This window comes from Columba livia, chromosome 24 (assembly GCF_036013475.1).
Source record: "Columba livia isolate bColLiv1 breed racing homer chromosome 24, bColLiv1.pat.W.v2, whole genome shotgun sequence".
Classification (NCBI taxonomy): domain Eukaryota; kingdom Metazoa; phylum Chordata; class Aves; order Columbiformes; family Columbidae; genus Columba; species Columba livia.
The window spans coordinates 4,645,418-4,667,423 of record NC_088625.1 but is presented as its reverse complement, the minus strand read 5'-3'; the positions used below and the strand labels follow the sequence as shown (position 1 = coordinate 4,667,423).

The window sequence follows — 22,006 nt, the reverse complement described above, 5'->3', positions numbered from 1 at the left end:
TCTGTATCTTGCGTAACATTCTAAGATTAAAGAATGCCATGGAAAAAGACCAATGCACATAAACTGAGAAGTGGAAACAGCTTTGCTTTTCAATGAAGGGTTCATTTAAGGAAGTATGATACTCAAATCACTGGAAACCTGGCTGTGATTCGAGTGCAAATTTATTCAACCCTCTGTGGAAGTAGCTGGTGTTTCTTAGTCGTGTTCCCCACGCTGGCAGTTTATACATTTGGCATGAAATGGCCAATATTAGTTATCTCCATTAATGTGCTCTATCTCTCACCACAACTTGAGTCACCATGGCACCTCACAGCATCTCGAATGATGCAATTTGAAGCTCATGAATTATATAACGTGAAAGACCAGCTGCTGTAATGCTATGCTGCCCAGTGAGCCCAGTTCTGTCAGACAGATGAAGGACAGTCTGCCCCCAATGTTACAGAAAATATTTTGCCATATTTGGCTTAGCTTTTCATTAGTTAATTTTCACAGGTGAAGAAGTTAACTTTACTTTTAAGGGATAAGATATGCCAGGTATCACAAGTGTCATAAATCTCATTATAAATCCTTTATGGAAGCTTGTAATTGGTACAAGACAAACAATTTAAATAAGCCATTCAAGTAAGTGCTCTTGCTGAAAATGCACTGAGAAGTGCTTTTTTCACCTATGCATGTAGGTTAAAAACACAACAAATGCAAAGCAAGAATTAGAAGTGAAGTCCACGGTAAGAAGCTTGAAGGAGCACCACTCCACTGAACCCCCCATCGTACCTAAACAGGGCAGGGATCTGACTTATAGGGACCCCAGGCAGTCGGACAGAACATCATGTGAACAGGCAAGACAAAATGTGTACAGACCTCCTTCACCCCACTGTAGAGCTCAAAATCGTAAGGGGAGTCCGGTGCTGGAAAGTGTCTGAAGGAAACTCTTTGCTTCTAGCAAGATGAATAATACACCTGTTCCCCGCTTGTGAGCAAACCCTACAAAGGAATAATTAGAAACTATCTGACCTGAAACCCACATGCCCATTACTGTGGTATTTTTCCACCTACTACAGGTGAAACAGAAGATGGGCTGGACCTGGAAGGGGAGGGGTGGAGTGGCAGCACAAGATGCTGATTTATAAAGCACTAGCAAACAGTGCTCTTTCTCGAAGCCATTCTGCCTGAAGGATGCCAAGGAGCAAGTGCGACTCCAGCTAACGTCTGCTTGCCGGCTCAGAGGGAACCACAACCTCTGCGAGCTTCTGCACCCCAACAGCCACAACTGCTCTGAGCCGCTTCATCCTCCCTTTGGGCTTGTGCTTTTCATCCAGAGACGTTAGCTTGGCTGTTTCGCTCCATCGGGAAAGGAATAAACTCACCAAGATGGTAAAGGTGAGTACACTGTGCACGGAATTGCTGCTACTGCATAGGTGTTGCTTCTTAAGAACAAGCATTAATTTAAGTTTTCATATGTTATGAATATGAGCTAAGTGTAAAACAGAACTAATACTAGATACTGTTGGGGATCCAGTGTAACAACTGCAATTTTCACTCTAGATGGGTATGTATCTTCAATTCTAGAAAGTAAAGAGATCAGATTGGAAAGGGAAGAATTCTAGGACTGGCTAGTTTCGTAGTTTCATGAACACTATCCCTTTTGCAAATGCCAAAATCTGGGATTTTATGAAAATCTGCAGGTTAAACATAGACCATACATAGGAAAGATTAATAGATTTTACTAACTCTATCAGTTTTCTTTATTATTCTCCTCTGTCTGCCAAGTTCTCTACAATAGTAGCTGTTTTCTTTCTGTCCTGCTCCTTCTACTTTATGGTGATTTGAAAAGCTAAACAGATTTTTGGGTGGGATCAAGAGAAGAGGAGGAGAAGGAAGATGAAGCAAAAATCCCAACAGATAAATCAAAGAGTGAATCTTTGGCAAGGCAGAAAAACCAGAACTTCTTGTAAAAGACATGCCCTTTATTTATTATCTATCGCCAAGCAAACTCAAGTGCTTTAGGAAAATGACTTCAGGCTTTTAACTCCCCAACTCTTAGCTTTTCCCTTCCTCAAGATGCAATGTCAAGACGTCAATATACGTCTAATTAAAGGGCATCTGAGGATAAGACGCCACTTTTGAGTTCAGATTAGTATTAAGTACTAAGATGTCCCAATCTTTCTTTTTCTTTTTTTCTCCTTGTTGTTTCCATTCCTTGAGCTCTCTGGTTTAGTCTGTGTGCAATTAAGCTGTCTACTCTCATCTCATCTGAAATATTACCTCTGCAGGAGTCCAAACACTGACAAATGTCCTGCAGAGTATATGTGGGCTCATTAAGACAGACAGACAGACAGACAAGCAGCCAGTGAGCTGCGCTGTCCCGCTAGCAAAGCTCACCATCAGATAAGATCCAGTGCGACTCTCATGAAACTCTGACAGTTCAGCTGTCAGGAAGCCTCTGAAATGGGGTCAACCAATAGTCCTACCAAGGCATGGCATGTACTTTACAAGATAATTAGGATCTGGAACGTTGTGATTATAGAAACTGGTAAATTAACAACACAGGAAGTTTGCCCTTCAGACTACAGTATTAACTTGAAGTTAGGAAACAGCTTCCCCCCCAAGTTATCAGTAAAAAGCCCATATTGTCAGAGGTCTGGCAGCTTCTCTAGGTTAACAGTTTCCTGTACTTGGTACTAGACGGGCAAAAATGAATCAGGAGTTTTCTAACTCCCCATCAGCTCTGAGCTCCAGCTGAAAAGAAACAGAATTGTTCTCCTTGGCTGCCAGTATGGTGTTTGCCTCCATTTCTTGGTACATGATTGAGCGTAAAGGTGTAAATATAAACATGTAAATGTTAATTTTCATTAAAAAAGAAAAGTAAATATTTAAGTCATGTATCTAAAAAGCTCTATGAACAGGCAAGTTCTCAATGAATACTTTCTCCCTCCCCTTTAAAATATGTTTTGCTTTTACACCAATCTGTTGGAGCTGATAAGTGAATTAATGGTTTCCACTAGCAGCGCTGAGCTCCTGGGGCAGTACTCCTACACTTTGTGTTAGACCATAAACTACTAGAAGTGTTGCACATCTCTACAAGAATGACTATAATGTGCATCTTTTGAAGACCTGACCATGACTGCTGTAACTCATGCTGGAGAGATCTCAGGATAAGACAGGAACCAGCACTTTAAGTTGCCAGGAGAAAGACACAGTAGCAATTCCTAGCTTGTTTTAAACAAGTGGATTTGTCAGAGTTTAACCTGTTTGTGGTAATTTTTACTGCTTCCTTCAAGTCCCAGCAGATCTTCACAGCAATGCCAAAAACTTGTTTCTTTTACAGAAAAAATCTGACGTTTACTCGGTTGAGATCTATGGGACCAAAGATCTAGAAAAAACAGAGACGGGAGATAAAGATGAGAAGTACAAAGACTTGAAAGGCAACAAGAAAAAAAAGAAGACAGAAGACCTTAAGAAAGAGCTGGACCTGGTGAGTGTTGCTAACTAAGCTCCCATTCCATCTGGCAGGACAGGGGCTGAAAAGCCAACGCAGCACCAGTTTAACACACACGCTGCACTGCAAATCCTGACACGGGGAAGGATTTGCTTCCTCATGCTCCTCAAGTGTGCCAGGAAAGAGCTGTGCAGGATTACTATCTATAAGGGAAGAACGATTCTGGTCTAAATACACCACTTACGGTACAGAAGCTTGCCTCCCCGAAGAAGAGTTATTCCCCAGATGGAATAACTGCCATCAATATTTCCTGTGAACTGCCACTTGCGTAGTGAGCCAGGAAACAGAGGGAAAGGTGGAAGCACAACATTTTGCTCCGGAGATTTCTGGTAGATCTAAAGGCACGCCTCAGCTTTAAGCACAGGGGTTTTTCCCTAAACTGTGCTTTAGTTCAAGGACAGCACAGTAAGCTCAAGAAACCTGTATTTTATTTCTGGTTTGCTACTGACCTGCTGGCTGATCTTGGACAGGTTGCTTCCTCTCTATACGTTTCAGTTTCCCAATCTGAAAAATGAAGGTAATTATACTGACCTCTTTTCTGAATTGCTTTGAGAGCAACTCAAAGGAGGGGCTACTTCTGGGCTAGATGGTATTTCAAAGGTAAAGAACCCCCCAAATCAGCCATCAGTTTACCCATCATGTTTCCAAGCTGTGCTCAGTACCAGCTAAATAATTCTCGATACATCTCATCTTTGCCAGCAGGGGATGTAACTTTACTCTCATGTTTCTAAAGAGAAACCAAAGCAGAGACAAGTTAATTGGCTCATCCAAGTACCAATGAATCATTCTGTGAAAACAACTGTGAGGTCTCTCAAATTCTTGGCTTCTAAATCTCAGTTTGGCACAAGATATAATTAGGTCAATGATACCACAGAGGTGTCACTGCAGGGAAAGAAAGGAGAAGAGCTTGGAGATTTCCCCTCCCACACCCTTTTAAACTGTGGTTTGAACCTGCTGCTTCTTTCTACAAGACTGTGGTGGATAATTTCACATACCCTGCCTTGTCAATCAAGCGCAGGTTGTTGTCACACATATTCTGACACCACACCCTTTCTTCTGTCTACATCTTGCCTATGGTACTGAATGCTTGAGTCCATAGCATGGAAAGAACTATTTATCTAAAAGAAGCACAGACATTTGTGGCAAACAGTATTAACACGAGAACACCATTCTGTTCTTGTGACAGATTTGCTGGAGGAGGGAGCTATTTACAAAAGCACTCTCAAAATCAAAAGAAAATACCATCTTCCAGCAGGAGATATTTTGCTTATCAATAAGCAACTTGCATATTGTCTATTCATGAAAGTGGGATGTCACACGAGCAACGGGTCCCAGATCCAAGCAGCTTAAATATTCTCCAGATCCTAAAGAAAATTTCCAACAGTCTGAAATCCTGCTCACTATCATTTTCTCTTTCTTTTGGAATCCAGGATGACCATCAACTCAGCCCTTCAGACCTGGAGGAAAAGTACGGTACAAACATCAGCAAAGTGAGTGCACAGGGTACCATTAAGAAACTGCCTGAATCGGCCACCTGACTTCTTTCTGCTTTAGCCAAAGCTCCCTAGAAGCAGAAAGAAAACATCCAAATCAACAGACTCATCCATACATGGATGTGTGTACGCGTGCATGAAAAAGCACATTGCACTAACTCCCAACAAAGCCTAAACCAGTAAATCAATGTGCAGCACCAACCTGGAGTTAGAGTTTCTCTCAAGTCTGATGTACTGCTTTGAAATCAAAATCCCTGCACAAAACATGACCTCAAAGTCTACACCAGGACCTCAGCTTTTTCTCAAGTTTTTATCTGGTATTTTGATTTTGCTACAGTTCATTTTTCACTTGCAGTGTCTGTAACAATCTGTAGCAAGAGAGCGCACTGGAAATGATTTTATCTTGAAGGAACCACTAGATTTGAGAACCTATACCCTTGATTCCCTTTGACACCTCACATTCGAATATCAAAGCACTGACACGTGGCCAGAGTACAGACAAGAATTTCAAGGAACCCATGAACTACACGTCCTGGTGGAAATGCAGAAATAGCAGCGAAAGAACTGCTATCTGTTTTTCCCCAGCTTTCCAAACACTTAGAGCAGATATACTTGACAGACAACCGACAGAATGAGACCTCCTAATGGACACGGCCCCAAAGTCAATGCTCCAGTAGAGAAATATCTGTTTCTTCACAGCAGATAACTAATAGTAGCTACCCAGAAAGCAGAAAGTTTGGAAATCAAAGATGTAGCTTACTGCAGCCGACCTGTGACACAAACGTTCAAGGAAAAAAGCAGCATGCAAATTTTGTTCTGAGTTGAGACAAAAATCTATTTTCTGAGACCTCATTTTAAACGTGTCATTTACTTTTGCAGGGTCTCTCTAGTGCAAGAGCAGCAGAGATTCTGGCTCGCGATGGTCCTAACGCGCTCACTCCTCCCAAATCCACGCCTGAAATCGTTAAGTTCCTCAAGCAGATGGTGGGAGGGTTTTCCATCCTCTTATGGATCGGAGCTGTCTGCTCCTGGGTTTCATTTGGCATTCAGTTTGCCCAGGGAGCTGAATCACCCTTTGACAATGTAAGTATTTGCATAACCACATGGTATTTGACCCTTTGACAATCTAAGTAATTTAAATACTACTTCACAGTTATTCAGTAACTACAAGGAGGCCTTTTATTCTTTCAAGACTTTCCCTCTACTATGGAACATTCCTGATAAAGGTTCAAATAGCTGACATACCGCGTCTGTCCAAGAGTGCCTGTCCAAAGGTTTTATAACCACTGCCCATAATCATAATTCTCGAGTACTCATAAGGGCAATACTGAAGTCCACAAAGGACTCACGAGTCTTTGACTCTGATTCCCTTATAAGTCACACTTTGCTATGAATACAGTTTGTTCGGGTTTGTATCAGGTTTAGTTTAGAAAAAACTTTTAGAGAGATGGGAAGCTTGTTATTAAAAGCCCTTTTCATACTCAAAAAGCCTTATGTGATCATTAGCAAGGCAAAACTTTAAAGTTCTTTTCTTAAGCTGCCTTTTAATCTGACCAACGTCTCATTCTATGTCTCCTGAAACAAAATAGAACTATGATTTATTATAGCAGAGGAGTTGCCGAACACTTGTTTTAAATTAACTGTATTATGTCTTCTGCTGATTAGCTCTACCTTGGTGTAGTCCTGGCACTGGTTGTCATCCTCACTGGTATCTTCGCTTACTATCAAGAAGCCAAAAGCACAAACATCATGGCCAGCTTCAGTAAAATGATTCCACAGGTGAGAACAACCAATGCATTTCATTTGAGATAAAAGTTCATTCTAATAACGCACCTCGAAATGACAAAAAACCACAATAAGCCCAACCTGATTTTACCTGTTGGTAGGAGATTTAGAGGATGGCACAGTGCTAATCTTTGCCGCACCTCTGTCTTGCAGCAAGCTCTTGTCATCAGAGATGCAGAGAAGAAGGAACTGCCAGCAGACAAGCTGGTGGTTGGAGACATCGTAGAAATCAAGGGTGGAGACAGGATCCCAGCAGATATTCGCCTCATCTCTGCTCAGGGTTGTAAGGTAAACAGTACTTTGTAGAGCATGGGAAAAGAGGAGGAACATGGTTTGGAGACTTTTATTACAGATAAAGAATTCCTTCACACCCAATATGATTTATTAGAGCTTTAATCAGACATCATCTAATTAAATCATAGAGTGCAGAAGTTATACTGTGATGCTCAGGCTCATCTAGGACTAACATCTCCACTCCCTGAACATCAAAAGAAGCAATTACATCCACACCATCTTCTAGCAAAGCTCTGCCAGGGCAGAGGCAGAAATACCAATACAGCATTAATAGTTTCCACAGACCTGGAGGCAGATCTTCAAACCACTTTTTCTTTTTTTACTGAAAATCCCACTGACACACAACCTTCAATTCTCAAAGGAGGAGATTCTTTCAATGACAGGGCAAATCTCTCAGAGAAAAGGCACTGAGAGATTATGGCCCTCTCACCAATTATTAAAAGTGCTGCCACCTTGCTTTCCAGGCTAGACATAACTGCACATTACTAACTTTAATACACGCATGTCTCCATTTCATTAAAGGTGGACAATTCTTCACTCACAGGGGAATCAGAACCACAGTCTCGATCCTGTGACTTCACCCATGAGAACCCCTTGGAGACCAAGAACATTGCGTTCTATTCCACCACCTGCGTGGAAGGTGCGTACAGAGAGGGACTGTCTGCTGTGGGACTGTGCAGCGCCCGGGACAACACCACATTCCTACTGCAACGCAATCAAAAAGACCCTAATTAATGAAAATAGCTTACGTCTTTATCTTCACTGATTTCTAAGGGGAAGAATGTCATTCTGGGGTGAAGTCTCAGCCACGTTAAAGCTGGGAAGGGTTTTTGTGCATCAGTACAGGGCACAGAAGAAAGGATCGGTCTCTCCTGGAGCTGACAGTCTTTGATTTCTTCACAGGCACTGCTACGGGCATTGTGATCAACACCGGGGACCGCACCATCATCGGGCGGATTGCCTCTCTCGCATCAAGAGTGGGAAATGAGAAAACACCCATTGCTATTGAGATAGAACATTTTGTCTACCTGGTGGCAGGAGTGGCCGTTTCCATCGGTGTTCTCTTCTTCATTATATCTATTTCGCTGCGATACAAGATTCTGGACTCCATCATCTTTCTCATCGGCATCATTGTGGCAAATGTGCCAGAGGGACTGCTAGCCACAGTAACGGTAAGCCTACGCTTGAGTTCACCCGTTGCCACTGCAGTTCCTCAGTCATTACCGCAATTAACCACTCTTAAGTTCATTACAGCACAACACTAACTAGCAAAGAACAGATTATCAATTAAATGACTCGGACGAGTTAAGTTTGAAATAGGGTAGTTTTTTCCATTAAACTGAAAGGACAAACATTTCATTCAGAAATTCTGGCATAGCTGAGCCAATAATCTTAAAAGCTTTAGCACAACTCAATTTGAAATAAGGTTCTTCAAGTACGTTCTCCCTCAATTACTAACCAGTAGAATGCTGTGACTCATTTCCCCACAACCTGTTCCAATTTGGAAATGAGGATATTGTACTCAAAGTCGCATGAAAATTCCACTTATTAACATGTAGAAAGCATCACTAAAATCCCTGGCTGAGAAACAGCACACCTGCTAAGCATTGCTGGCCCTAAAGTTACACCAAGAACAACCAGCAGCACTGCAAAAATGAAGAGACTCAAAAAGAAAAGAGACTCAAAAGAAAAATTTTCCTGGGGGTCCTGGTGGACAACAGGGTGACCATGAGCCAGCACTGTGCCCTTGTGGCCAGGAAGCCAATGGTACCTGGGGTGTATGACAAGGGGGTGGCTAGTAGATCGAGAGAGGTTCTCCTTCCCCTCTACTCCGCCCTGGTGAGACCACATCTGGAATATTGTGTCCAGTTCTGGGCCCCTCAGTTCCAGCAGGACAGGGAACTGCTGGAGAGAGTCCAGCGTAGGGCAATGAAGATGATTAAGGGAGTGGAGCATCTCCCTTATGAAGAAAGGCTGAGGGAGCTGGGGCTCTTTAGTTTGGAGAAGAGGAGACTGAGGGGTGACCTTATCGATGTTTATAAATATATAAAGGGTGAGTGCCATGAGGATGGAGCCAGGCTCTTCTCGGTGGCAAACAATGATAGGACAAGGGGCAATGGGATCAAGCTGGAACACAGGAGGTTCCAGTGAAAGAGGAGAAGCAACTTGTTGGGGTGAGGGTGGCAGAGCCTGGCCCAGGCTGCCCAGGGGGTTGTGGAGTCTCCTTCTGTGCAGACATTCCAACCCGCCTGGACACCTTCCTGTGTAACCTCATCTGGGTGTTCCTGCCCCATGGGGGGATTGGACTGGATGATCTTTTGAGGTCCCTTCCAATCCCAAACATACTGTGATACTGTGATACTGTGAAGAGACTCATTTCAGGATTCATGAAGTTGGTGATCAGGAGCTCCCCCTGCCATTGTAGATCCTTTTATCCGAAACAGCCTCTGAACTGATACGACATTCTTATTTCTATCAGCAAGCAAGCAGCTTCCTCTCAGCAGCACATGTACTTTTTTCTAGTTACAGTCAAACCTTAATAACACTATTAAAATAAGAAAAACAAAAACCACCGCAGTCAAGCAAAAGATACATTTTAAAAAATGTTCTCTTCCTAAAAAAACAAGTGATCACAAAAAGCCTAGCAGAAGTATGGAACCTCACTGCACCATTCTGTAACTGAACCTCACTAACCATGAGCTGAACTTCTGCCAGGTGAGCCTGTCTCTGACAGCCAAACGGATGGCCAAGAAGAACTGTCTGGTGAAGAACTTGGAAGCTGTAGAAACACTCGGTTCTACCTCCATCATCTGCTCCGACAAGACAGGGACTCTCACACAGAACAGGATGACTGTTGCTCACCTCTGGTTTGATAATCAGATCTACTCTGCTGACACCAGTGAAGATCAAATAAGTAAATATGGCAATGGGGGACTGGGGAAGGGGATTGAAACTGTGGCGTTTCACACATACCGTCTGTCAAACTGATGTTAATGGCAATCTTTTGAGAGCTAAAATAGACATGTTTTCCTTCCACATAGAAGTGTAGTGTGCACCAGGAAAGTCCCTTCTTAGCCATGTAGATATGTAAAAAAAAGAATTCGTATTTGAACTTACGTAAATTAAGTCTGGAGTAAGTTCTAATTCAGATCCTTTTGCCAACAGTAAACTGAGTAGCTGCGTTCGGCCCTGTGGCCTCCAGTGTAAGGAGGACATGGACCTGTGGGGTCCAGAGAAGAGCAATGAAGATGCTCAGAGGGCGGGAGCAGCTCTGCTGGGAGGACAGGCTGAGAGAGCTGGGGCTGTTCAGAAGGAGAAGACTCCGGGGAGACCTTATTCCAGCCTTCCAGTAACTAACGTGGACCTACAAGGAAGCTGGAGAGGGACTTTTTACAAGGGCATGTAGTGACAGGACAACGGGTAACAGCTTCAAACTGAAAGAGGATAGGTTTAGATTAGATATAAGGAAGAAATCCTTCCCCATGAGGGTGGTGAGGCACTGGCAAATGGTTTCTCTGTAACAGAACCTTTCAAAAGGGCAATTTTCTTCTGCAAATAATTCAATCCTGCTGTTTCGAACTTCAGCTTCTAATTCCATGATGTAATACACTAAGGGATGCAATATTTATTTTGCTTCCTCTCAGCCCAGCCTTTCGATCAAAGTTCTCCATCATGGACAGCATTATCAAAAATTGTAACTCTCTGCAACCGGGCAGAATTTGCTCCAGGACAGGAGAATCACCCAATAATGAAGGTACTGCCTACTTCATATCAGCTCATTTCTCTTCCTCTGAAAGAACGATACGTCTAAGTTGTTCTGTTTGACTTTAGTAATATCCTTCATTGTAGCGTGGCAGTCTCTGAGTTACTATTTATGGTAGCATTACTGCTCTACACTCACAAAAGGTTTAATATGGGGTAATAAAACCACAAAGCCAAGAGCAACTGTCCCTATAAGGAAAAAGACAATTCAGGTAGCAAGAATTTCTACACTAGTAATTTAATCTAGCAAGATAGAAAAAGGTAACCACACCATAATTAATGTCTTTACACATGACTGCTGAAGGTACTGAATTCTGGTGACCAGACGACCAGAATAAATCCTTCATTTCTACTGTTTACTCCATCAATTTCTTCCTCAAAGTCACTTGATTTTGTGCCTCTATCAGCTCACCCGTACACGCCTGCTGCTCCCCTAGAACCACATTACAAAGCTTCCACACAAACCTGGATCACAGCTCTTGTGCTTTTGCAGAATTCAAGCTCTAATTTCATCTCTTTGTAGCTTAGTTCTAGCATCAAATGCACAACACATGCCTCAAATTTTTACCATAATGATTTTCCAGGACAACCTGGATGTAGCAGCGCAGATTCATTGCTGCTTAAGCACACAACATGTTACAGAAACACGCAAGCTCTCCTGGTGGAAGTGCAAAAGTGTACGTGCTATTAACTGTTCCTTTGTGCACACAGAGAGTTGTGGTGGGTGACGCCTCTGAAACAGCCCTGCTGAAATTTGCAGAAGTCATTTTGGGTGATGTCATGAATATCAGGGCGCGGAACAAGAAAGTGGCTGAAATTCCTTTCAACTCTACCAACAAATTCCAGGTGTGTTTCATTTGTAGAAATGATGCCAGACTGTTTCCAACTTAAACTGTTTCTATCGCTGGGTGTAAAGCAACTACTCGTGACCTCAAAGTCTTAATGTGGTAATTCAGTAATAGAGGAAATCTAATCTATAGTAAACGTGATGGAATGTATGTTATCCTAATGGAAAAAAATAAACATTACTCCCACGCAAACTGATGAAAACTAGAACCAAATGAGGATCATGTACGCTCTTTCAAACCATCTCCTATTTGTGGCACACAGCTTTCCATTCACGAGACCGAGGATCCCAATGACAAACGCTTTCTGCTGGTGATGAAAGGTGCCCCGGAGAGGATTTTGGAGAGGTGTAGCACCATCATGATCAATGGCAAAGAAGAACCACTGGACAGTGAAAAGGCAGAAGCTTTCCAGACAGCGTACATGGAGCTGGGAGGCATGGGAGAGAGAGTGCTGGGTGAGTCCAACTAGAGGGACTAACCAGAGAACTGCAGTGTAAAACGGGGTTTTAAATCTTGGTGCAAGCCAGTGTGTCCGGACTTCATTCCTCCTGCGGTGGAGGGGGAAAGGAAAGTGTGCAGCCTCCTAGGCAGGGCGTGAAAACCGCACTGCTGTGCTGTACGCTCTTTGCGGCAGGGCTGCCCTTGCTGCTCTGTACTGATGTTGATCTGCCACACCGTGCAGCCAAAAAACCCCTGAAGTAACCCAGAAAGGAAATCACTCCTCCCTGCTGGCAGTATTTGCCACGTGGAAACACTGGCTCTGTATGAACTTCCATATGAAGGTTACCACGGCAGGTTAAAAAAATCCTCCATGAAAAGTTAATGGTTAAGTGCACTGGAGTTCTACGAACCAGAGCAAAGCCTGGTGGCAGACAGCAAGCTCTCCCGTCTCCCACTATTGCCTGGACGCTACATCAACTTCAGTTTCTTTTCAGGTTTCTGTCATTTATACCTGCCTGAGAATGAGTTTCCAGACACCTACCCATTCGACACAGACTCCATGAACTTCCCAACCTCCAACCTGTGCTTTGTCGGGCTCTTATCTATGATTGACCCACCTCGTTCCACAGTGCCAGATGCTGTCTCAAAATGTCGCAGTGCTGGGATCAAGGTAGGGATTTTACAACAAAACACACACAGTGATTCCACAGAAAGACTCGGCATAATGTAACTTTTAAGATCTTCCACCACCTTGTCGTTAAGTATCGTTCTAGCAACATCTACCAAGAAGTTGGATGTTTCTAACAAACTCTCACCTTTGAGTATATCCTATATAAATTCTTGCATAAAGCCTTCTTTATTCAGCATTATTCTAACCTCGTCGCCTGTGACAAGTTCTTTCTTTACAGCCCTGATAAAATAGCGCAAATAACACAAGGTAGAGACCTGATGTCAATATAGAGCTAATTAAGTAATAGTCATAATGTGTCAGGGTTATGTACATAGTGCGGTTTTCCAAGTTCAGACCGCTTCCTGGTCGACAACAATAGACATTTCACCTTATCTCACTCCAGCCACTGCTTATACATTTGCTGCTCATGCTGAGTGCCTGTCCCTTCCTCAGGTTATCATGGTCACTGGCGATCACCCCATCACGGCCAAGGCCATTGCCAAGAGTGTCGGCATCATTTCAGCCACCAGCGAGACTGTGGAAGATATCGCCAAGCGCCTCAACATTCCCGTGGAGCAAGTTAATAGACGGTATGAGCAAACAGGGGATATCTATGTGTTAATGTGCTGAAAGCTCAGCCTTCTCCCTCTGCAATGCTTTTATAGCCCACCCCTACACTGCGGCTGCTTTTTGCTTCTCTGTTCCTTGATATGTTCTCAGTCACTGTGTCCATCCAACATGTCATCTCTGCCTAAAGAACTACGTGTCTAGGTCAGTGACTCTGATCTTCACTGGCCCTAGAAAAAGGCTGGCAAATTACTCTACGCAGGTCATGTTGGACTTTGCTGCCACTGCCCATTTGACAAAAGACACACGTACGAAAAGCAACATTCAGAATCAAATGACCTAAGGACCATCAGTCCAAATTCCTCTTTTACCCATTAAATGTGAAAACCAGTAACATCCTAAGAGAAAGAGAAATGTCTTCCTCATCCAGTGTCCCATGCTCCCACTCAGAGTCCTCTTTAAAATGCATTTTCTGCTGTTATGGCTGCTCAGAGGGAAGCGTCAATTACTCCCCTTGTACTTGGGTAACTCTAATTCACTCTGAATTTCTACAGCGGCTTTCATTCAACACCTGCTGATTACCAACTAACGCTTCTGAAATTAACTCCATTTCCTTACTACCAAGCCGCACACATTCTACGAGTGCACTATTTTTATCTGAGCCTTTTGATTTGAAAATTCAGCCAGCTTTCCGATGGCTCTTCCAGGGAAGCGTCAGCAGCAGTAGTCAATGGGATGGAGCTGAAGGACATGAGCTTGCAGCAGCTGGATGAAATCCTGTGTAACCACTCCGAGATCGTCTTTGCTCGGACATCACCCCAACAGAAACTGATTATAGTCGAAGGCTGCCAAAGGCAGGTGAGTAAGAGGTATAAATGGTTATATGCAGGTATGGCTATAGGTGGAAGCCAATTTCCAGTGTTCTCTGAGCTCTGTTTATACTCTTTTCATTGTGTAAGAACATTATTCTAACACAAACGCTGTCTGGACCAAATCCAGGCTGCTCAAGTTCCTGTTACAGGCTCTAAGGAGCTTTTCCTGAGTTTGACTGGCTTGGAGTGGTACCGAGGGTCTGGCTTTTGCATATAATTCTGCTGCTGTGCTGCACATGAGGTCTCGTGGACAGAGATCGGACGCTGTTCGGGAAGGAGCCTTCCCTCAGGAATTCTTTAAACCCAGAGAAAAGCAACATGTTACCACATCTCATCTTATCTCTTGTGGCCATTTAGACCTGTGTCCTTCCTGCCCACAGGAACGTTTAGAAGCAAAATAAGGTATGAATCCCACAAAATGTCATAGCGTGATTTATGAAGGACCGAGCCTTATCTACGGTACTTTCAAAGCCTGTAAAACAACCCCCAGAAAGGAGTGTTTAAAGAGCGTTTGTCCCGTGCACAGGCAATACTATGTAAAGGGGCAGGGAGTGCAGCCAGCAAAGCAGGCAGAAGGGAAAGAAATGACATGTATAGAGCTCTGAAAAACGGTCATCAAAAGACCTCATCAGATATGACATCTACCAAGTAAATGCTGCAAATTGAACGCCACGTCACTGCTCTCCCTGAACTTCGCAGAGAAGGAGAAGTAGCACAAGACATTATTTTCTTTTTGTAATTACACCAGAGCTAAGCTTTCCGATCAGCATTATCAGCACTTTGGGTTTAAGCCTGAATTGCTTACAGGAGAGTTTTAAAAAAAAAAAAGGGATAAAATGTTTCAATTGCATCTCTTATTTATTTGATTTCTGAATGGCCTTTGGCAGAGAGGGGTAAATGTGCTCTGCACTGCTTAGACACCCCCGCTCCTGGGAGATTTGGCTCTTTAAAGGATGAAGAGGAACATCCTCCCCCTCAACTCCAGCCAGCCAGTCTACATGCTATGTTTAGTACTTGGAGCTTATAAGCCCTTCCGTACATGGCATTATTTATAGGTAGTGACACTGAGCTAAATCCCCACAGGGACAGGACATTCAGTATTTGTATTAATCAGTTTGTCAGGCTTTTTCACCACTTGGAATTGATATCAAGCCATGAACTTCTGCATCAGCTACAACAGGACCTTTCGCTGCAGTCGATGGTTTAATTGGAGGATAACAAAGAAGCTGAGTTGAATAATGAGAGTTTTCCATCTTTTGGATTACTAGCACAATTCTAGCATAGACTGGCAATGACTAGAAGTTGTTGGGATGGGATGAGAATGGTTTAACTGAATGCTTACATAATTTATAATTAAGATGAAAGCTGACTCATTCTGTAAGCACTTCACAAAACAAAAAAAGACAAGGACAGAACATGTTTTGTCAATTGAATCTCTCACAGATGCCAGAGATGAGCCTGGCTCTGCTCAGACTGTGACAGACCATATATATAGACAGATGTCTAAATTTTTAAGCTCCCTTATTATTCCACAGAAAGAATTTAAGAGATTAATTGCATTTTAAGTGCACCTAATTTAGATGCAGCAGGTTATATCCCTGAATTTTCCATTTCTCTTTACTAGGAAGGGAGTCTAGATGACAAACTGACACAGACATCTGTCACACACGAGTCTGAGGTTGCTGAATTAATCCCACCCAGTGTCTTTGGGATCACTGGCTATGTTCTATGTGGGTACAACGAGGAATCAGAACTTCATATCAGCATCTTTCCTCTAGAGATATAAAGACAAGAGTGTGCCAAGAGCAAACTGGCCTTAGGGGATGACACATCAGGATCCTTTTCTGTGTTCCAGGGAGCAGTTGTTGCCGTGACTGGAGACGGAGTGAATGACTCCCCTGCTCTTAAAAAAGCAGATATTGGAATTGCTATGGGTATTGCTGGTTCTGACGCAGCTAAAAACGCAGCTGATATGGTACTGCTGGATGATAACTTTGCTTCTATTGTCACAGGAGTGGAGGAAGGTAAAAATAACGTTGCTATCCACCTTCTTAGCTGAAAGCTGCTGACAGCCGCACAGCACTGGCGGGTCCTGATTCTTCCCCCCTTCACTCACCCCCTCTTTCTTCTTTCTGGACTTAGAAATGTGGTTTTAATATTTGGGAAGACTGGGGCTTAATTCAGCTTATAGACACATGACAAATAGACCCTAAGGAAATAATCCCCCTCTCAGCATCGCTCTGCCATTGCTGCTTGTTCAAGCAGATATAAGCAGTATATGTTTTCACTTCATTTAGTTAAAAACGGAGCTTTTTTCTGGAGAATGCTGTTGACAATAAGCTTGTTACAAAAGTGTCTCCTTTTCCTTCAGGTCGCCTGATCTTTGACAACCTAAAGAAAACAATTGCCTACACCCTGACTAAGAATATTGCTGAGCTCTGTCCCTTTCTCATCTACATTATTGCCAGCGTTCCACTGCCCATTGGCACTATCACCATCCTATTCATTGACCTGGGCACAGATATTGTAAGTTGGCCTCTTTTATGCTATTTTCTGCCGTAATATCACGACAAATGAGAGGGCTGCTTTCTGTCAAGAGAATGCTACACAGATCCTTTTTTCATTTGCTGTCTGTATCCTGAAAAGGCAGGGGATGCCAAGAGAACCCCCTGAGAACTGGTTTGTTTCTGTTGTAGATCCCTTCTGTTGCATTAGCCTACGAGAAAGCTGAAAGCGATATTATGAACAGGAGACCACGTAACAAGAGAAAAGACAGGCTGGTGAACGAGCAGCTCGCTGTGTACTCCTATCTGCACATCGGTAGGTTGGCCTGTTCTCTGAAACACGTTCTTCTATCAGCAAACCAAGACACAGTCGAGTTGATTCATTTTTTCTAGAAAAGCGAGAGCTGAAACTCAACTCCATCCCCTGGCTTCCAAACTTACTAACTCTCTGCTGCTCATTATTCAACAATACAACAGGTTTTTATGTACAGAGATCAAGAACCTTAGAGCTCTAGGAGCTCTAAAACTGCCTTTAGACTCGTAGCAAGTTTCACGCCATAGGAGACAGACTAACACCAACATCCAGCGCATTCCACGGTGCTCCTAAATTCTGCTTCTTCCTCATTTCTACCCCTGTGATTTTGCAGGTATCATGCAGTCAATAGGAGCCTTTGTGACCTACTTCACCGTGTATGCTGAACAAGGTTTCCTCCCTTCCACACTCCTTGGCGTGCGAGTCAAATGGGAAGACAATAATATTAATGACTTTGAGGATTCGTATGGACAAGAATGGGTAAAGAAGTACTGAAACATCCCTGCACTGTCTGTAACCCAACAGTTGCTTAAATATTCCACACTCTCCTCCAAAATAAAGGAGCAGGGACAAAGAGAGAGATCTAAATGCAACAATAATTCATTTTCATCTAATGGTCCTCAGGATAGACACTTTAGAGTTCCTGCCACCCAGCTCTTTCATTCAGACTCAAATTCTTTGGACTCATAATCTCTCAGCTCTGCCTCTCAACAGCGCTCCTGTGAAGGCTCTCCCTGCCCCTTTCACTCTCCACTCCCCCTCACTCATTCTCTAGAAATCATAAGACACAGAAGCCACTAATAAATCAATCTTTATATATTGGTTATATATATTGATATAATATAAATACCTCCTTACGCCAAGCTTGTGCTTCAGCCTCCTGACTCACCCACAGTAACTAGCAAACTAGAACCACCGGCCAAAATCCTATCATTACGTGTCTATATCTAGAATAACTCTGCATTTACACCTTAGTTACTAAATCCCTACTATCAAGGTTTGCAATCACCTGCACAAGACAGGAGTGTCTGATATAATGCTGTTTGATTTTCCCTTCAATTTGCAGACTAAATACCAGAGGCTGTACCTACAGTGGACTGGCTATACTGCCTTTTTTGTCAGCATCACAATTCAGCAAGTTGCTGATTTGATCATCAGGAAAACACGAAGAAATTCCATTTTCCAGCAAGGCCTTTTCAGGTAAGTTTTGCAGATACTTTACCTGCCACACGAGCGGATAAGTCAGCCTACTGCTAATTTTAGAAGTAGGTGAGCTCAGTGATTTAGCTCACTCACATTCAGTCTGAACAAATACTAAACCTGGCTTTGAGCAATCGCAGATCTCAAACAAATGGTTAAAACCGCCTGTTGGGATGGAGGCCACGCATCAAAGCTGGCATTTAGCCAGAGTGTTTCTGATAGGAAAGCAAACTGCTTTCTTTATCTGCAGATCCAGAGCCTACACCTATTTATATTTCCCCCTTACATTTACATTTAAGCCACAATGCACACATTCAGAGCAACTACCAGATGTGAGTAATGCATGCTGCATTTCTAGCTCTACATCAAGCTTGTTTTAATTTAGGTAGGTCAGGAATGATACCAGGAAAGACACGGGTGAATGCAATGCCAGACAGTGCTACGGAGTCTGCAGTGTGCGTCGTCTGCATCATAACCCTTCCTCTTTGCTTTTCTTGTAGGAACAAAGTCATCTGGGTGGGCATATTTTCCCAGATAGGAATCGCTCTGATTCTCACCTACGGTCTTGGACACGTTACGGCTCTGAACTTCACCCCGCTGAGGTGAGGTTTGATGTTCACATGCTGCCCTTGTCCTCCACGTATAAGCAGACACAGATTTACCATTCTGCAGCAGCAGACAAATGGGAGCAGGATGTCCATGCAGCACAAGTCAAGGATAAACACTTAAGAGTATTCATGATGAAGAATTGGGAGGAAACACAGCATTTTTTCTACTAGATTTACTACCAAGGATTCAAAAATCTACTTGTGTAGAACAAATATTTTAATATCTTTTTCTACGATCCCAAATATTCTGGTGAGATCAGATAGCATTTTGCTTCATTTTAGGCAAACAACTTTTATTTTATATATATATCACTGTCAGAACTGTTCCATTTCTCTGCCCTGTTCAGAGGCTGTAATGTCACCAGGCAACATTTCCTTATGAACAGTTACTGGAATAAATTAATGTAGTCACTACTCAAGATGATGTCCATGTAAGCCTCTCAGCCTTATCTGAGTGCTTAAATAACGAGACAAAAAGGCCAGGTTCTCTTTTAGTGCCATCAGACAGCACAGACAGAGCCCCGCTGAGCGGTAGATGCTTCTGAACAGGAACCTTTTCTCCCGCTCCCAGGTTTCAGTACTGGTTTGTGGCCGTACCATTCGCTATCTTGATATGGGTCTATGATGAAGTCCGCAAGCTGTTTATCAGGAGATACCCAGGAAGTAAGTACATTTTTCTACATTTAGTATTTTAATATAAGGTGTCATTTCCTGCCTTTACGCACATCTATCCTAGCTGCTGATGACAGGTAGACAGCTTAAAAATGGACCATTTGTTCTCAGTAATAACCTTTTTCTCCTCTTCCCTTGTACTGCAGGCTGGTGGGACAAGAACATGTACTATTGAAACAGTCCTTATCCCCGGTGTCCCTCCTCCTCGTGAAGAACTTCTTCCCCACCTGACATAACCTCTGCTGCTTTCATGTCCTGTCTGTGCAATATCAAGCTTGGGTTCGCCCCAGGAAGGGGTGACGAGATTTCATGAATTTCATGAAGAAATAAGGACTTTAGAGGTTGATGAATTACCTCCCACTGTACTGTAAAGCTGACACTTGTCTCGAAATTGAAATGCTACCTATTTTTGTAACAAGCACAATTTTCCCTCATTCAAAGACAAACTTGGAGAGCACTCTGAGATGAAAACACGCAGAGAGGAAAAAAAGAAGAGACAGAAAATCCATATAATCTAAAGCATGAATTTGCACTAAAGGTGGTGTTTGCTGATTTTCTTTTTTGGTGGAACTGAATTGCGAGTGAGTGCATACATAGATCTGTATTACCTTACCAAGGGTAAAAACGCTGTATAGGAATAATTTGATAATAAAACTTTTTCCAGAAAACAGTTATCCATTTTATTTTCTTAAAAAGACTAGAGAAACCGAGGGAACAGGAAAGGAGGGGAAAGAAGCGCACATCTGCTTTTTTTGTCCCCATGAACAGACTAAGATACCCCAAATACCTGCTCAGTTTTGACAAATGCACAACCAGTCCATTTGCACACTTTGAGATACCCATTTCAATACCAGCTTTCCAAAAGCCACAATCTCCATGGCAAAATAGACCTTAGTACACTTTAGATAGGTAAAGTTAAAGTTGTATTTGAAACCAGGTCTTTAATATGGTCGTTTTAGCAAGAATCAGTAGGTACCACATCTTGTTTAGACAAAGGCTTTACCCAGTTTAATAATGTATGTTGCTATTTCACATTTAAATGTGAGCCTACACGAGCTTTAGAGAAGAAACAGGGGCAGAAAGAGAAATGCTGTTAGAGCAAACAGCAAGAGGGGTCAGCAATGAGAAAGAAACCAAGAGAAGAACTGAGGAAGGCAAAAAAAGCATGTTTTTCAGGCTAAAACCTGCCTGTTCCCAAAAGTCCACACCCTTATGTGTTAGAAGCTACTTGGCATTTTGTGATCCTCCCTCCTTAATATCTGCCTGGGTATCAATTATACTGGGTATCGGTGCTTTCCACATATAGACACGAAGAAGAGGAATGACGGAGGAAGAAGGAAGGGCAACAAAAAAAATAAGCACGTAAACAATGGGTGAGTCCAAGGTCCAGATATATGTGCTACCTATCACTTGGCAAAGCAACCCTGTAACACACCAACAACAAGGATGTGAGGTGCCAAGCTGACTCATTTCAACACCTTGTCATTTGTCAGCACTCAGGACTGCCTCAAAGACAGGGAAAATATGAGGAGAAGCTACATGGGCGAGAAACACCTGACACCACCTATAGATTTGACATGTTCAAATATAGATGGGAAGAGGAAAGAAAAAGAGGGAGCAGCTTTTGCACAATGTGGGGGCAGTTATTGCAAAAAAAAAAAATCAGGAAAGAATATAGCTACATTTGTTTTACTTCAAAACCAAAATACACTTGCTTTAAAAAACCTGTGGGAAAGATAGCTGGATAGGCTGTTCACTCACAGAATAGAGAAGACTCCAGATGCACTGAGAAATGCAGTGGTTGTCTGCAAAATGATATAAAAAGCAAAGACTCTTTTCTCCTGCTGGTCGAAGAACAAATCTACAACAAATTCTCACCAAAAGAAATTTCTCTTGCTGTGCTCTAACTCCTGGTAGTTATCACCTAGTAGTTTTGAGAGGAAAACTTAAAAGATGGATGTGATACATCCAATTTAGCACCAACATACGCTCCTGAGAGAAGAGCAAAATAATTCTTCATGTCCCCCCTGTGCAAAAGTGAGTGGTGAGGAACTGCAGCATCACATTTCCCACACGTATAATCATTTTAGGGAGAAAAAGCCACCTAGGAAATCAGTAACAAGAGAAAAAAAAAAGGCAGCTGATGGTCTGGAGCAAAAACCTCAAAGCCAGCAAATGGTTTTGAAATAATCTGCTCTAGTACCTGTAGGGTTAAGCTTTGCTTTTAGCAAGAGCTGCCAACGAGCATGCCTTGGCATTTCAAGTGTTGCCTTAGCTCAAAGCTCTCTTCAGAGACTAAGAGTAGCAGGCAACCTAACAGCTCTAGAGTTTGGCCGCCTGTGACTCCATCACACCAACATTTTCCATGAGAAGACAAGATGTACTATGCAATCTGTTTACTGTATCAGTGCCTGAGCAGACAGTCCAAACAGAGGTTTGCAAAGCAACTGCAAAGTGAAGAAATCAGAAGATAAACATGAT

At 42.8% G+C, this 22,006-nt stretch overlaps 2 protein-coding genes across 2 annotated transcripts in view; one reads left to right on the top strand and one right to left on the bottom strand.

The window, feature by feature from the left end:
* Positions 1-22,006, bottom strand: part of SCN3B (sodium voltage-gated channel beta subunit 3) — a 51,718-nt gene that overhangs the window by 27,417 nt on the left and 2,295 nt on the right. The window lies entirely within an intron of this gene.
* Positions 1,142-20,193, top strand: ATP12A (ATPase H+/K+ transporting non-gastric alpha2 subunit). The gene is made up of 23 exons (XM_005509165.3): positions 1,142-1,377; positions 3,326-3,472; positions 4,927-4,986; positions 5,869-6,072; positions 6,655-6,768; positions 6,928-7,062; positions 7,591-7,708; positions 7,972-8,240; positions 9,784-9,982; positions 10,713-10,822; positions 11,542-11,676; positions 11,941-12,133; positions 12,614-12,789; positions 13,243-13,379; positions 14,064-14,214; positions 16,084-16,252; positions 16,600-16,754; positions 16,925-17,048; positions 17,380-17,525; positions 18,112-18,245; positions 18,746-18,847; positions 19,425-19,516; positions 19,672-20,193. The coding sequence occupies exons 1-23, from the start codon at positions 1,369-1,371 to the stop codon at positions 19,698-19,700; spliced, it is 3,108 nt and encodes a 1,035-aa protein (XP_005509222.1). The 5' UTR covers positions 1,142-1,368; the 3' UTR covers positions 19,701-20,193.

Excerpts from the sequence above, each read along its gene's own strand:
- ATP12A (XM_005509165.3), top strand. Across the intron at positions 9,983-10,712 it reads CACCAGTGAAGATCAAATAA|CCCAGCCTTTCGATCAAAGT; the intron begins GTAAATATGGCA and ends GCTTCCTCTCAG. Across the intron at positions 12,790-13,242 it reads GTCGCAGTGCTGGGATCAAG|GTTATCATGGTCACTGGCGA; the intron begins GTAGGGATTTTA and ends TCCCTTCCTCAG.